Here is a 17,813-nt window from a genome sequence, read left to right as displayed (position 1 = left end):
TCCCAGTAATCATTTATTTAAAAATATTTATTTTGATACATGCTAGGCTTTCATTATTAAATTAAAAAGTTTAGGCACTTAGATTCTTGCTGTTTATATCGTTAGACTCTAATAATAGCTAGAATCTTCACTCCATGTAACAAATTAACAAAAATAAATAGTTTCTGTCTCCATCATGCTTTTCTTTACTTTGAAAAGGTTCGGTGAAAAAAGAGAGCTTTCCTGTGTTTTATGTACAGAACCATAGTCATTTGGGTTGGACTTTGACTCTGCTACTGCCTTATTTGATTTTAGTTATTTTTCTTCAAATGTAAATGAATTAGTGTAACGTTGTTTCCTCTGAACTTTCACATAGTCAGTGTTTGTTTTCTCCTGTTTCCCATTTGATCCCAGGGGAAAGCGTGGAGGAGAATGCCAATGTCGTGGTGAGATTGCTCATCCGGAGGCCTGAGTGTTTCGGTCCCGCCTTGAGGGGGGAAGGTGGGAATGGCCTGCTCGCAGCCATGGAAGAAGCCATAAAAATAGCCGAGGATCCCTCTAGAGATGGTCCCTCACCAACTACCGGATCCAGCAGAACCCCGTAGGTCAAATATACATGCACACTCTTAAAGTTCACTGATACTACTTGACTTTTAGTTTTACAAAATAAATTTTTGTTTTCTTAATTGTAGTATAATACTCCAGACTCAGGATTTCTCCCCGTGAAAATCAAATGTGTTTTGGGAGAAGGGATGGAATTCGCTGCTGGAATAGGGTGAATGAGCAAAGAGACATCAGGAATATTGTGTGGATTTAGTAAAAAGAAATTGAGATTGTAGAAGGAGATGTATTTGTGAATTTTCTTAAGGCTCTATGGCTTAGTGAGTTATTACAAAAGATGACAGATGAGCCTTTAAAGTTAGAGTTTACTGGGAGGATACCTGGAAAGAGTTTTCATGATATTTGTAAGTGAGAAAGAGGCCTTTAGCAAGAGAATGGGGACTTAATTAAACTGGTATATTGGCAAAGTAAAGAAAAGGGGATGTTGTCATTTTGAGGAATAAAGCGCTTTGTTTAGGTCTTGGTGATGATAATAGGAGGCAGTGACTAACTTACATTTCTCCATAGTATATGTTGTTAACTCACTTCCAGCAATAAGTTCACCCAGGCATGTTGCCCCCCACCTTTTTTTTGCCACATCACGTGACATTTGGGATCTTAGTTCCCCAACTAGAGATGGAACCCGTCTCTCCTGCAGTTGAAGTGTGGAGTCTTCACGACTGGACCACCAGGGAAGTTCAAGCTTCCTATTCTTTTAACCTGTGGAGTTGAGTGTCCTGCATGGGGTACATGTAACCACACTGCTAGCACTGTTGGTAGAGATATAACAGATAGGCTTCAGATAGGCTTAGTGGAGGAAAATTTCCAAGCAGAGAAGCTGTCCTGCAAATCCTGGTTTTCCCACTTAAAGTTCTGGGATAAGTGTTCCAGGATGAGAGCACTCCAAAATCATGTTATGTATTTATCAGTTAGTTGTTGACCAACTAGGGATCCCTTAGTTTTTCTAAGTAGTAGAATGTACATCAAGAGCTTGCTGGTCAAGTGTCACGTGAGTGGGTGTGCACTTGAGAGCTTTGAAGACAGCCTTGCAGGCCAGGAACAATATTGTCAACAAGTCTTCCTGTCACTCTGCAGACAGTTAAGTCCAGCTGAGGCAGCTGTCTGCCAGGCCTCCAAAGGGAAGAATGAGATGATCTTCCAAGGCCATCCAGATTTATCTCTAATCAAAGAGATAATGAAATATTTATGTTTTTCATGTCATATTACTTGGGAGCGGGTGGTTGGGCAGAGTAAACAGAAATCACGTTTATGAAGTACTCTTGGAAAACCACTGTTCTGGGAGTTCTGTAGGACAGATCTTTATCACCCTTTCTCTAATTGTGTGTTGTATAGAAAATCAAATTTACCACTTCCATCCATCAGTTATTTTCTTTGTTAATATCCTGTTTGCCAGTGGAAATAAGCAGAAACCATCAAATTAACAAGTCTACTTTTTCCTTTCGAAGGATGTTTAATATTAAAGCTCCCACACATGTGTTCTTGGTGATAGAATCTCAAATCGTATCTTTAACCCATTTTTTTCTTTTAGAAATGATAAGCTGTTTATTAAAATAAATGTGAAAAGTGTCAGAGGAGGCAGAACTAATTACCATGCTGGTCCCGTTTGTTTGAAAAGTATGTAATAAGTCTAAAATGTTACTTTATTATCCTGTTTGCTTTTCTTTGTTTCTTTTGAAAAATCCATGAAAGTGATACAGAAGAGGAAGAGGATGATACCATCCACATGGGAAATGCCATCATGACCTTTTATGCAGCTTTGATTGACCTGTTAGGACGCTGTGCTCCTGAAATGCATGTAAGTGTCTTGGAGTTCAGGAGCAAAAATCCTGGCTTATCTCTCTCTGTTAAGAGATCCATCACTGACGAAGAGCACAAAACATCCAAAACCAGTAATCTTCATGCTCCATTAAAAATAATAGCTGCAGCATAATTGCTGAACAAGTGTTTGTTTAGTTGGAAATACCTTGGTTATAAAAATTAGTAATGAGATTTCAGTATGATTCATTAATAGAATAGTCAGTTTCTAATGTATCTCTAAAACTCATATAAGACTTCCCACACTCTAAGAGGGAAAGAGCATATTTTTTCCTATATGATGTCCTTTCCTGTTTTAGTGTATGCATAAAGCACTGCTCCTCTCAAGAATTATTTCCTTGCTATATAGTATTTAGTCCTTTTGAAGGAGCTGCTATGAGCTGACCATTTTTTTAAGGGAAAGTAGGAATAGGAGCAGGTTAGGGGAAAGGAAAGAGCTATTGATTATTAATAGTTTTCATATGTAATTGAAATTTGTGGAATGATTCTCTGTGAGACATTCTGATATTTTATACTTCTTTCTGTTTTTCCCCATTGTATTAATTTTAAAAATGCTAGCCAGGGTCCATGAAATTAGCTTCATGATCTGTTGATGGGTGGGAAACAACCAGACTTTGTAGCAGATGGACCAGTGCTATGGAGGAAGGCAGATATACTTCTGAGTGCTCTGAGCATGAAGCCAGAGTGCCTGTTAAATCACCTTTCTCCCCACCCTTCAAATGTTCGGTTTCAGGCAGGCTTTGTTTGCTTCTGTCTTTTTTCTCTCACACCCATAAGTTAAAAAGTTCTTGCTTTCTGGATGTAATCTTTTGTTGTGAATAGAGAGGAATTGCAGGGTGGAGAAATATTAGAATGTTGGAAAACCTGGAGTCTGAATTTTTGTACGAACTTGCCGCCAGTGAGTTTTTCATTATAGTACATAGGACTTGATTGTTAAAAAATGGTGTGTTGGGAGTGATTTCAGACAAAAACCTTTGTGCTGACAATATGTGTTCTTTCCCTATTAAAGCAGATGATCAAAGGAATCACAAGAGAAATAATGCTAGTAAATAGCAGATTCTTATTCTACTATATTAAAGTGAAGAAAAACTAAGTGACTTAATAAGGGGCTACTCTTGGCATTTCTGAAAGCTGTTCATCTTCAGCCACCGTTAACTGAGGGGTCTCCTAGGTGTTAGAAATTGTCTGTGTTTCACACCCTGCAGTGAAGGAACAGATGACTCCCTGGCTCTGGAAGCGTCCAGTCTGTTTCAGAGACTGGCTGAGACCTGTCACCATGACAGATCCACATTCTTCATAGGTATTTTATTAGCCAGTGGAGGTCTAACGCAGTGGTCTCCAAGCTTTTTGACACCAGGGATGGGTTTCGTGGAAGACAGTTTCTCCATGGATTGGGGAGAGAGGGATGGTTCGGGAATGATTCAGGTTCATTGCATTTATAGTACACTTTATTTCTATTATTATTACATTGTGATATATAAGGAAATAATTATACAACTCACCATAATGCAGAATCAGTGGGAGCCTTGATCTGGTTCTCCTGCAGCTAGACGGTCCCATCCTGGGGTCATGGGAGACAGTGACACCTAAAGTGAGTAATGAGGAGCAAGTGTAAATACAGATGAAACTTCACTGGCTTGCCCCTCCTCTCACCTCCTGCCATGCAGCTCGGTTCCTGAAGGACCAGTAGAACACTGGGGACCCCAGGTCTAACAGACCAGCTAGCATCCACGTTCATCGTCTTCCCCCATTAAAACCCATTCCTGGGAGAAATCAGTGTGGACCATAGGTATAGATACAGTTACATTTTCATCACAAAACAAGGAAGAGACTAAAGAAGTCATAAATATTAGTATGTTTTCAGAGCCTAGAGATAATAATTTTTCCCTTTGTATGATTGCTCATTTTATGGATAGATATGTATATGTAATTTTGGAGGGTAAGCATTCATAGACTTATCAGGCTTAAAATACTGGGTTGGCCAAAAAGTTCATTTGGGTTTTTCTGTAAGATGGTATGGAAAAATCCATGAACTTTTTGGCTAATCCAGTATTTTATACCCCAAAGAAGATAAAACCTATTGTTCTAATGGATGTACCTCTTGGCCTAGACTGCAATATATGACTCATATGTGTTGAAGTCAATGAAACTGGTGTGGGCAAGTAAATATCTGTCTGTAAGCCTGAAGTGGCAATTTCTTAGAGAGGTTCAACTTCATTATTTATTTTTAATTAAATTTAAAAAATTAAAGTATAATTACTGTATTATATTAGTTTCACATGTGAAACATAGTAATTCAAGATTGTTACAGGTTACACTCTTAAGTTATTATAAAATACTGGCTATATTGTCTGTGCTATATAATATGTCCTTGTATCTTATTTATTTTATATATAACAATTTTATCTCTTAATTCCCTCATGCTCTCTTACCCCTCCACCCTTCTTTCTTCCCACTGGTATCCACTGTGGATACCAATCCACAATTATAGAGATCACTATACAATCCACAGTTATAGAGGTCTCTATAACTGTGGTCTCTTTCTGTTTTTGTTACATTTGTTCACTTGTGTTTTTTTTTTTTTTTAGATTCCACATACAATGATAACATACAGTATTTGTATTTCTCTGTCTGACTCATTTCACTAAGGATAATATGCTCTAGAGTATCCAGGGTATATATAATACATAATAATAATACAATAATATATATTATATATACACTACAGCTTTATCCATTCATCTGTGGATGGACACTTAGGTTGCTTCTGTATCTATGCAATTATAAATAATGCTTCTGTAAATGTTTGGGTACATATATCTCTTCAAATTGGTGTTTTTTTCTTTGGATATATACCCAGGAGTGAAATTGCTGGATCATAGAGTGGTTCTGTTATTGAAGAGATCTAATTTTGTGTGTAATTAACAAAAAATTATTTCAGACTTAGATTCCCATTCTTTCACTTTTTCAGATACAGTTAGAACATTGATTTCACACAGTATTCTTCATTGCTTTGTTTTTCTGCCTGTAGTTGATTCATGCTGCCAAAGGAGAAGCCATTAGAATCAGGTCTATTTTGAGATCTCTGATTCCACTGGGAGATTTGGTGGGAGTAATCAGCATCGCTTTTCAGATGCCCACAATAGCCAAAGGTAAGGCAGTCTTCCATCTTTGTAATTCCATAGGATATTGGATGATGTGATGGTGGCTCAGATGGTAAAGAATCTGTCTGCAGTGCATGATACCTGGGTCCAGTCCCTGGGTTTGGAAGATCCCTGAAGGAAAGCATGGCAACCCACTCCCATATTCTTGCTTGGAGAATCCCTATGGACAGAGGAGCCTGGCGGGCTGCAGTCCATGGCATCAGAAAGAGTCGGACAGGACTGAGTGACAGAGCACAGGGCATTGGATGATGTGTTATTTTCAATAATGTCATTAGTACTCACAGTTTCTTTCCTTGCAGCACAGTACAATTACATGTTTCTTTTAAAAAATGAACCACAAAGTACATTATTCTATAAAATATTTTCTGTAGTCCTTGTTTTTAAACAGCTGTGTTTCCAATGGGATTTTATTCTTTTTCATGTGACATTGCAGTTTCCAGAGAAGAGGAAATAGACACCTCAACTGTCTGTCTAATATTTCTCCTGGAGTTCTTTGGTCCTCCATTGTTTACTATCTTTCTTGACAGAAATACTTTAATTCACTTTTTTTGATAGTTTTCATGGACATTTTCTTTCTGTTTTTTTAAAGATTTTTTTTTATGTGGACCATTTTTTAAGTCTTATTAAACTTGTTACAGTATTGCTTCTGTTGTTTATGTTTTGGGTTTTGCTGCATGAGACATACAGTATCTTAGCTCTCTGACCAGGGATCGAACCTGTACCTTCTGCATTGGAAGGTGAAGTCTTAACCACTGGACCACCAGGAAAGTCCCATTCATGGTCACTTTCTCATAATGCTTTTTTTCCCCCTAAAACAATGGTCATAGCTTTTGACTTAGGGATTTAAAAATCCCCAGCATGTTCAAAGAAGTAGTCTTTTTAAGACTAAGGAGAACATATTTTAAAAAGATTTCATTTTCTCTATTTTGACCCAACATTTATTATTTTTTTTTACAACATGCCATTTTTGGTTTAGAAGCTGCTTAGGCAATGGCACCCCACTCCAGTACTCTTGCCTGGAAAATCCCATGGGCAGAGGAGCCTGGTGGGCTGCCATCTGTGGGGTTGCTAAGAGTTGGACAAGACTGAGCAACTTCACTTTCACTTTTCACTTTCATGCATTGGAGAAGGAAATGGCAACCCACTCCAGTGTTCTTGCCGGGAGAATCCCAGGGATGGGGGAGCCTGGTGGGCTGCTGTCTCTGGGGTCTCACAGAGTTGGACACGAATGAAGTGACTTAGCAGCAGCAGCATGATTAGTTTACAGCATTAATTCAAAAGCATACAAAATAAAATCAACAGACTCTGAATATAAATACCGAGAAACTGTGGCTCCTCATGCCCCTGCCTGGGTCTAAGGAGAGGATGGGAGGGGGCAGCCCAGGAGGGATGGAGTGAGGGGTGGTAATAAGGTCCCAGTCCTCTCTCACACTGAGCCTCTGTCATGCCCCAGACTACAGCACATGGTCTGGGCCAAAGGCCTAATTCCCTGTTGGTATTTATAATTCACTCTGCCTAATATAAGAAGATACAAGCAGTTACTGAAGGCACCTAAAAGATATGTTAGACCCAAATTATACTTTATTTTCCCTTATTCCAATTGAGGTTTTGTTCAATTTTAAAGACTTTATCGGATATTGTTACATATGTCATTTTTAAAAAGTGTTTATTTGTTTATTTGCCTGGGTCGGGTCTTAGTTGCAGGGTGCCTGATCACTGTTGCATCATGTGGGATCTTTCATTGCGGTGCAGGGACTGTCTAGTTGTGGCACATGGGCTCAGTAGTTGTGATGTGGAGGCTTAGTTGCTCCACTGCATGTGGGATCCTAGTTCCTGGACCAGGAATTGAACCCACGTCCACTGTGTTGCAAGGCAGATTCATAACCACAAGACCACCAGAGAAGTCCCATTTATATATTGCTTTTATAGCCAACCAGCCCATCCTAAAGGAAATCAGTCCTGGATACTTACTGGAAGGACTGATGTTGAAGATGAAACTCCAATACTTTGGCCACCTGTTGGGAGGAACAGACTCATTGGAAAAGACCCTGATGCTGGGAAAGATTGAAGGCAGGAGAAGGGGATGACAGAGGACGAGATGGTTGGATGGCATCACCGACTCAATAGTCATGAGTTTGAGTAAACTCTGGGAGTTGGTGATGGACAGGGAGGCCTGGTGTGCTCTGCAGTCCATGGGGTCACAAAGAGTTGGATACAACTAAGTGACTGAACAGAACTGATGAATTTAGACTGAAAATTGGATTAGATGAACTATGGACTGAGGTTCATGACATTGTACAGGAGACAGGGATCAAGACCATCCCCATGGAAAGAAATGCAAAAAAGCAAAATGGCTGTCTGGGGAGGCCTTACAAATAGCTGTGAAAAGAAGAGAAGCGAAAAGCAAAAGAGAAAAGGAAAGATACAAGCATCTGAATGCAGAGTTCCAAAGAATAACGAGAAGAGATAGGAAAGCCTTCCTCAGTGATCAATGCAAAGAAATAGAGGAAAACAATAGAAGGGGAAAGACTAGAGATCTCTTCAAGAAAACTAGAGATACCGAGGGAACATTTCATGCAAAGATGGGCTCAATAAAGGACAGAAATAGTATGGACCTAATAGAAGCAGAAGATATTAAGAAGAGGTGGCAAGAATACACAGAAGAACTGTAGAAAAAAGATCTTCACAACCCAGATAATCTCACCTAGAGCCAGACATCCTGGAATGCAAAGTCAAGTGGGCCTTAGAAAGCATCACTACGAACAAAGCTAGTGGAGGTGATGGAATTCCAGTTGAGCTATTTCAAATCCTAAAAGATGATGCTGTGAAAGTGCTGCACTCAATATGCCAGTAAATTTGGAAAACTCAGCAGTGGCCACAGGACTGGAAAAGATCAGTTTTCATTCCAATCCCAAACAAAGGCAATGCCAAAGAATGCTCAAACTACCGCACAATTGCACTTATCTCACATGCTAGTAAAGTAATGCTCAAAATTCTCCAAGCCAGGTTTTAGCAATATGTGAACCGTGAACTTCCAGATGTTCAAACTGGTTTTAGAAACGGCAGAGGAACCAGAGATCAAATTGCCAACATCTGCTGGATCATCAAAAAAGCAAGAGAGTTCTAGAAAAACATCTATTTCTTTGACTATGCCAAAGCCTTTGACTGTATGGATCACAATAAACTGTGGAAAATTCTGAGAGATGGGAATACCAGACAACCTGACCTGCCTCTTGAAAAACCTATATGCAGGTCAGGAAGCAACAGTTAGAACTGGACATGGAACAACAGACTGGTTCCAAATAGGAAAGGAGTACGACAAGGCTGTATATTGTCACCCTCCTTATTTAACTTATATGCAGAGTACATCATGAGAAACGCTGTGCTGGAAGAAGCACAAGCTGGAATCAAGATTGCTGGGAGAAATATCAATAACCGCAGATATGCAGATGACACCACCCATATGGCAGAAAGTGAAAAGGAACTAAAAAGCCTCTTAATGAAATTGAAAGTGGAGAGTGAAAAAGTTGGCTTAAAGCTCAACATTCAGAAAACGAAGATCATGGCATCTGGTCCCATCAGTTCATGGGAAATAGATGGGGAAACAGTGGAAACAGTGTCAGACTTTATTTTTGGGGGCTCCAGAATCACTGCAGATGGTGACTGCAGCCATGAAATTAAAAGACGCTTACTCCTTGGAAGAAAAGTTATGACCAATCTAGATAGCATATTCAAAAGCAGAGACATTACTGTGCCAACTAAGGTCCATCTAGTCAAGGCTATGGTTTTTTCTGTGGTCATGTATGGATGTGAGAATTGGACTCTGAAGAAGGCTTAGCACCGAAGAATTGATGCTTTTGAACTGTGGTGTTGGAGAAGACTCTTGAGAGTCCCTTGGACTGCAAGGAGATCCAACCAGTCCATTCTGAAGGAGATCAGCCCTGGGATTTCTTTGGAAGGAATGATGCTAAAGCTGAAACTCCAGTACTTTGACCACCTCATGCGAAGAGTTGACTCATTGGAAAAGACTCTGATGCTGGGAGGGATTGGGGGCAGGAGGAGAAGGGGATGACAGAGGATGAGACGGCTGGATGGCATCCCTGACTCGATAGACTTGAGTCTGAGTGAACTCCGGGAGGTGGTGATGGACAGGGAGGCCTGGCGTGCTGCGATTCATGGGGTTGCAAAGAGTTGGACATGACTGAGCAACTGAACTGAACTGAAAGGAAAGTAATAATACCCCCTTCATACTGCTCTTGTGAATATTTTATGAGATTGTGTCTGGAACATTCTAACAGAGTAACTGACAACAGCACAGATGTCAAGAGTTGTTATTACTGTATTAACAATTATAGGAAGGAAGATACTGTTGTAAGGGCTGGAAATAATTTGATATTAGCCTTCAATTCAAGTTTCTTTAAAACACCTTTTGTTCATTTTTATGATCAGATTCAGTCATTGAGTATGAATGAAAACAAATGTTGTGACTTCATTATTTCAGGTTGGTATGGTCATGTATCATCTTTCTCAGGGGCCTGCTTTTTTTCAACATTTGCATCAGTGTTAAAAATTCTGTGATATAATTTGTGTACTCTTGCAGTGTATTTCAGCAGCAATTTGACATAATTATCCCATCATCAAACAGAAAATGTTTGTTCTCCAGTATTTTAAATTGGCACATAATTCCCTAATTCTTCATTTCAGTGATCCCAGCTATGAATCTATGGAGTTATACTAAGGAATTCACTCCACTATATAGGCATCAAGTGTTGACTGTTGATAGAGAAAATAATATGGGTCTCAAATATGTTTTACATGTTATTAAATGCTATTATGGTTAATGAAACATATTTCATTTGAAAGTCAAACTGGTTCATAGAGTTTTGTTCATTATTTTATACTTCTTTCAGCCATATATATGTAAATGATGTAAATGTACCATGATTATCACACAGAGTACCTGAGTCTTACTAATGTTTTAAAGAGGCTCTTGCTTTGAAAAGACTGCAAACCTTGCTTTACATATTAGCTTTTAGGATGTTTCCCCCTAGTTTTATAATTTGGATTATGGATGCCATTTTGTTTCCTTCTCAGAATCTGGCATAATACTCTGTCCTAATCACATACACAATTAACAAATGGATGCTAAAATAGCATTTAAATGACCTTGGATTTACAGTGCACTGCCATATCTCCTGCCCTTGCTTGAATAAATTAGGACAGAAAACCATTCAACTGATAACTTTATTTACAACATGAGCAGGCTGGAAAGTAGCCATTTGTAATCAATTTTCATGGATGGCATGGCCATTAACAGCAGCGTATCACCTTCTCTCTTTTAGATGGGAGTGTGGTGGAGCCTGACATGTCTGCGGGGTTTTGTCCAGATCACAAGGCAGCCATGGTTTTGTTCCTTGACAGGGTCTATGGAATTGAGGTTCAAGATTTCCTCCTCCATCTTCTCGAGGTTGGCTTTCTGCCAGATCTCCGGGCTGCTGCTTCCTTAGACACGGTAATGATTTGAACAAACGACTTCTGCAACTTTTACCTCTTCAGTCGCTGCCGTCTGATATTCTTTCACAGATATAGCCATTCATTCATTCATTGCCCCCACATGTTTATGGAGTGCCAATTTTTTAGGGTAGCAGAGAGTAAATAGAAAATAAGATAGACTATATCCTCAAGGAATTTACTGAATAGTGGAGAAAATGGACAACCTGAAGAGTACAGTAAGAATTCTGATCACTGCAATGGAAGACAGTCAGAAGTTTATATAACCCTAATTAGGGAGGTCACAGTGGTTCCTGTTCAACTTCTAAGTTGACATAAATAATTGTGCATCTCAATAAAAGCAATTAAAGCATTAGAAAGGTCTAGTGAGCATTGTTAAGTCTTTCCAACTACAGTATCACCCTGGTGTATTCATTTCTTAATGTACATATAGATTAAAATCTGTTTTGTGAGATCAGTAGCCCATGTCAGGAACCTGCCACCATCAGTGTAAATGTTCTACTATCTGAAACATTTTTGAAATAAGCTGGAATGCTAAACGTTAGTCTAGTAGTTGTTATAATACCTTGTTTTATTCTCAATTATATTTCTTGTTGATGTCAGAGGAAATCAGATCCTGAGTTGGCAATAGCTCCCACATGAAAACCGTGAGAGGAGAATCAGAAAAATGAAACTGAATTCTTTTTTATTTTTTTGGTTGTGTTCATGTGAGTTTCTGAACCCAAGTATTATAGATGATAACATGGTAAGACAGTCAACCTTTGATTGTTGATGCTGACCGACATGTGTATAAATACGATGAGTATATATACGACATGAGTATAAAGTGTTTGAAATTGACTGTGAGAATAAACTCCTTCCTTTTGCCTCTCCTAGTAAAGGGAGACTCTCCCACTCTTTGATATCATTAGCATCTTCATCTTTCCCTTTTCCCATCCTACCGTTGATATTTTATTATAGAACATGAACTTCTGTGGCTTTTTGAAGGGATAGATTATTATTTCATTCATTTTTATCTATTGATGAGCAGTCGAAAATCTGTTGTTTTTAGTGGTAAATGAAAAGCATATGAACCGCAGTTAAAGCTGTAACGGAGGAATCCATTTCCATATTACATACTTTTGGCAATTTCTGGAGAGTGAAATAACATGTCAACATGTATGATCCCTGTGAAAGTTGTCTCCTGACCAACGCAAATGACAGTCTCCTCTCCAATTCCCTTCCAGGCGGCCTTGAGTGCTACGGACATGGCCCTGGCCCTCAATCGCTACCTGTGCACAGCCGTGTTACCCTTGTTAACAAGGTGTGCTCCTCTTTTTGCTGGCACCGAGCACCATGCTTCTCTCATTGACTCATTACTTCACACGGTGTACAGGCTTTCTAAGGGCTGCTCACTTACCAAAGCTCAACGGGATTCCATAGAAGTGTGTTTACTCTCTATTTGTGGGTAAGTGGGCTGTGAAATCGATTTCATGTTTCTTTAAATGAGAGAATTTACTCTGTGGTCCTTGACAAATTGGTATGAATGTTAGCAACAATTTCTGGACCAAAAAATTAATTCATGTTAGTCATTGTCGTGTACCGAGTTATGCGTCTTACCAGAGCACTCTTGCTCCTGATCAAATTCAGGCGTGTTCCTCCAAGACTCTGTAGGTATCTAGCCATTGAATATGGTGTTGGACTGATGATGCTGTTCTGGATGTTGGCAGGTGAGGTTGTTGTGTGGGGAATCCCTTTCTGTGTTAGTGTAGGATTAACCTTTCAACTGTGTGTAATGGTTTTAACTCCTCTTCTAGAAGAGAAAAGAGAAAAAAGAGACTTATTAAAGGTAAAAAAAAAAAATCTAGTGATATAGTAATAATAGGAAAGTATGACCTATGTTTGACAGTGATGAAAATCAAGGGTCTTACTAGGAAAACCAGAAACATGTATCTTCTTTTGAAGTTCTGGCAAGTGCAAGTGACAATTTCTTAGACCCCTAACTAGGTTAATGGTTTCTTTCTAATAGACAGGAGCTCTTGGAGGTGAAAGCTTGCAGTCTGTCCAGAACATTGGTGAAGGAAGGGTTTTCACTCACAGTAGAATGAATGTGTGGGTGTAGGAGCCAGATGGGACTGAGAGAGGTTAGAGATTCGTTCATAATCTTAGTTCCCCAACCCTACAATTCTGTGAAATGGAATCAAAACCTGTCTCACTGATTTTTTCAAAATATTAAATGAGGTGAAGCACTCGGGATTATCAGAATAATAAATGGTAACAGGGTGTTAGTTTTCTTTCCCTTCCTCCTCTGGCAAAATTTCTTAGTCTTTTTCTCTTCCTCTTGCTCCTCCACTCCCTCCTCTTTCTGCTTCTGATCTACTCACTGAGACCCTTCCCACTCATTGAAAAGAGAGAATAGAAGGGGCTGAAGAGGAACATCTGCTGTAGCAAATGAAGGTTGATTTTCAGATCAGGGAGCTAGAGATGAGTTTGAAATATAACCTTTTATGAAATTACATAACTCTCAGTTAATCTTTGAATTAGGAACACCTAAAATTAACATCATCTGAAAAGAAGTGTAGGTATAGGTTCTTGGGGTGTATAATCTGGTTTAATGAATTATCTACTTAGTTTAAACATTATTAGATATTCATTATTAAAATTAGCTTTGTTCCACCAGCCAATTGAGACCTTCTATGATGCAACACTTACTCAGAAGATTAGTATTTGATGTCCCATTATTAAATGAACATGCAAAGATGCCTCTTAAGGTAAGTACAGGAAATGTTTGTAGTTATTTGATTACTGGTACTCTGACTTTGTTTCTTATTACAATATGTACATTTCTTAAATTCATCATGTTTAATATTGGATGCTGGAAAATTTCTTCCAGTTATTGAAATGGACATATAAGTTGTATTTGTGTGTACATCAGCCTAAATAAACAAGTAATAAAAGGCCAGAGAAATCCTAAGATTGGTTTACTGTATGTCAGTGGAAATAGAAATCAGTGGAAAGAAAACAGGCCACAAGAAAAAGATGAGCCAATATATTCTTATATACCATGGAAACATGGTAATAGGCCTGGCCTAAAGTATTACCAACCTCAACACATTAAGAATAGACTTTAAAAACAACATTTTCTAAGTCTGTAATCAAATGACAGTTTCCAAATATCATCTCATAAGGTTCAAAATAATCCTTATGTATATGCAGTTATGGGGTACCATAGAGTATAGAAAATTCCCTGACATATTTGCTTCCCAGCTTGGTTATTCTGTACAGGAAATGATCAAGTCTCATTCTGTCTTATTGATTTGGAATATTTTCTTGTCGTTGAATATCCCAATCCAGGCTGAGGATTAAGATGTTAGGTGTATACTAATAAATGATCTAGTGGCATGGTCTGTGCATGGAGGTCATTGTCCTGTAATGGACTTTTTATAGCCTGGTAAGCATTATATTTATTTCTCATGGCCACACAGTAAAAGTGCTATACCAAGAGGTTTGAGATAAAAATGAGCCTCTATTTTTTGAGCTGCTATTTCACTAAACACACCTAGGTATTTAACAAAAACAATCTTTCTCTATGAAAATTAATTTTGGTTTAATAAATCTAGGGAAATTAATGAATTCTGTAAAGTAAATTCTGTCCTTTCTGAAAATCCCATTTTTACCTGGGATAGTGCATGTCACATAGAATTTTCTTGATACAAATGAGCTAGAAGATACCTGAAAAAAGATACAGGATCACTTTATGTGATAAAACTCTTTTGTATTATAGATAGTTCTATGTTATTCCAAGCAAATTAGATCTCATTATTTCATCATTTGAGATTCCGAAATTGTGTGTTTGTGTGTCTTGTAACTGAGAAGGATACTAAGCGAGAAAAAATATGTCTACAGTAAGATATGCAGTTAGTTTTAATAAGAGTAACTCTTATCAGTTTATTTTCCTTGTTAGATATAGGTAAGAGTCCAAAATGTATAGTTGCTTTATAAAGATCATTTTATTAATTTGGCAATTAGTTGTGACTATTTCCTAGTATATTAATCACGAATACATTATCCAAAGAGTTACTAAATAATGGAATCATAAAGTGTAATGATTAAGGATAGGCAGAGAGGAAGCAAAAATATCCAGAGTTATTGTCCCCTGAGAATGCGCATTTTAGGTGCTGTCCTCTGGGTCACCCTGATATCAATCACTTTGTTAAATGCATGGATTCCAGGAGATAACAAGTCATAAAATTATAAGTAAATGATAGCAACTAAAGTAGATCTCAGTACACAGATAGCCCAACAACCTCCTAAAGAATTCTTTTTGAGATAATTTGTGAAATTGGGTGTTTGGTCTTTATCTTGTAATCAGTGTTAAATCTTAAAGAGATATCCTATATAAGGTAATAGTATTTTCCAAAAGAATTCATATGGAATTGAGTAGTTTCCTTTCACTTGGCCTTGTCACATGGCATTAGAATGCCATTGGGAGGAAATAGAAAAAAAACAAAACAAAACATTGAAGTATCTTTAGTTCAGTGCTCTTATAATTGTTTTCCTACCTAGCTGCTGACAAATCATTATGAAAGATGCTGGAAATATTACTGCCTGCCTGGAGGGTGGGGCAACTTTGGAGCTGCCTCAGAAGAAGAACTTCATTTGTCAAGAAAGCTGTTCTGGGGCATCTTTGATGCCCTTTCTCAAAAGGTAATTTACCCTGTCTCAAAAGGTAATTTAATCTTTTGTGGATTTATTTGTATCATAAAATAATTGAAAAACCATAGGTTCTTGGTAAGAAAGTGTTCCTAGAAGAATAGTGAGATGCTGCCTTTACTTATCAAGACTTGACATAGTTTTGTTTTTCTCTCTTTATAACGAATGTTGAGAATGCAATTTATATTGACTTTTCATAATCATGATGGTAACATGCTTCTTGTAATTACGACACTGTTTGACTTGAAAATGGCTAAGCATTGTAAGCAAATGATTCACATGGATTGACCAGTTTCTGGTATTTTTGGACTTATTTGGACTCAAACCCTCCCTCATCAGTCACCGCCCCAATCTTATAGAGCCTGAAGAAATCTTGTCAAATGTAAAAATGTTAAATATTAAAGCTCATAAAATTATAATATTCCAGTAGCCTTATTGACTTTTCTATTGACTCTGATACTATGGTGATTTAAATGTCTGCATTCACTCTTGCTTTATGTGCATGACATCCTCTAATATTTGCCATATTTGCAGTGAATGGTTTTGTACACTTTTCAGGAAACTGAAGCATAGTATTTCAGTGAAAATCAGAACATGCTTACTCTGCTTATGTTTAAATCATTAATCAAAATCAGTTTGAATTCCCAGACAGACATTATCAGATGACTGGAATAGTATAACAGAAGTTTGCTACATAATAGAGGAAGTTTATCTGTGATAACATGTGGTAGCTATATCTGAATACTTTTTCTTGTTGAATTGTGTTTGGGAAACTGAGTCCTTTTAAAACAATATGTAGAACGTATTTTTAGAAGAATTTGCAACTTTAAAAGTTAGCACTTTGAGATAACTTTAAAATAATTATTATTTTTGATTTTTAAAAAATCTGTAAATACAGTTTAACTGTGTAACTAATATACTTTCCCTGGAAGTTTTGGTCATGCATTTTTCTTGTAAAAGTTCTTTCTCTGTTCAGAATTTTTTTTATACCTTGAAATACAAGGTATAAAATTAAAATTTCTTACTCTCTTGGTGTTATCCTTTGGGTGTTTTTTATATATAATCCTTATAGTGCGGTACAACAATAATCTGTAACTAGCTGTAATAAACTATAATTAATGTAGTCCTCGACTGAAATCATTTTTATGTTGTGAAAGCATATTATACACTTTGAATATTCAAGTTCACCTCACTTCACATATTGGAAAACAAACTTTTAGAGAAGCAAATATTTTATTCTTTTTATGATACAACTTCAGTAAAAAGCTTTAGTTTCTCTTATGTTTGGTGGGATTTAAGGCCTTATTTTCCATTTTCTAGAAAAAGAATCTTTGAGGGAACTGAGTTAGCTGAAGGTAATTCAGATTTTCTCCTACAACATCGTGTCAGTTGCAGTGCTCATGTTGACAACTTTTGCTAAGTTGTAATGGGATATTTATTTCTTTGGTCCTCCATTTCTTCCCAGAAATATGAACAAGAACTTTTCAAACTGGCACTGCCTTGCCTGAGTGCAGTTGCGGGAGCTTTGCCTCCAGACTACATGGAGTCAAATTATGTCAGTATGATGGAAAAACAGTCATCAATGGATTCTGAAGGGAACTTTAATCCACAACCTGTTGATACCTCAAAGTATGGACTCTTTCTATTGCAGCAGATTTTTATTGTAAATGATGTGTGAAGTCTGAAATTGAATAAGGTACTAAAGTGAACTTTCTCTCATCCATGCCCCCTTTGAATTGGTATCCTTTTAATAGGGGTCCCTTTACTTGATGAAATGATAGTAGTAATAATAATGGTTACATGAATACCAGAAATAGATAAGATGTACCTCCTAAGAGATATACTCATAACATCACCAGGATTCTCTGTATGTAACCACATGGTTATATCTATAATCATGAGAATCAAGAAAGGATATCAGTTATCTTTTTAGCTGAAGTTCTACCCTAAATGTTAAATCAGTAATTGCAGTCAACCTCTGTGTAGGGTCTTTGACTGGGATGCTTCCAGCATGCAGGCAAGGCTGTTTCT

General features: G+C 37.6%; 1 protein-coding gene across 1 annotated transcript in view; it reads left to right on the top strand.

Annotated features, from left to right (window-relative positions):
• The window catches only part of LOC120860476 (ryanodine receptor 2-like), an 804,098-nt gene that overhangs the window by 575,504 nt on the left and 210,781 nt on the right, over positions 1-17,813 (top strand). The window contains exons 46-53 of the mRNA XM_040236295.1: positions 394-580; positions 2,290-2,395; positions 5,447-5,567; positions 10,922-11,091; positions 12,317-12,537; positions 13,750-13,840; positions 15,636-15,776; positions 17,248-17,411. Coding sequence (XP_040092229.1) covers positions 394-580; positions 2,290-2,395; positions 5,447-5,567; positions 10,922-11,091; positions 12,317-12,537; positions 13,750-13,840; positions 15,636-15,776; positions 17,248-17,411 — 1,201 coding nt within the window. The remainder of the gene's footprint in view (positions 1-393; positions 581-2,289; positions 2,396-5,446; positions 5,568-10,921; positions 11,092-12,316; positions 12,538-13,749; positions 13,841-15,635; positions 15,777-17,247; positions 17,412-17,813) is intronic.

The sequence above is a fragment of the Oryx dammah genome, unplaced genomic scaffold (genome assembly GCF_014754425.2).
Source record: "Oryx dammah isolate SB20612 unplaced genomic scaffold, SCBI_Odam_1.1 HiC_scaffold_11077, whole genome shotgun sequence".
In the NCBI taxonomy this organism is placed as follows: Eukaryota; Metazoa; Chordata; class Mammalia; order Artiodactyla; family Bovidae; genus Oryx; species Oryx dammah.
Note: the sequence above shows the minus strand (reverse complement) of the source record. Positions and strands in the feature narration are given on the sequence as shown.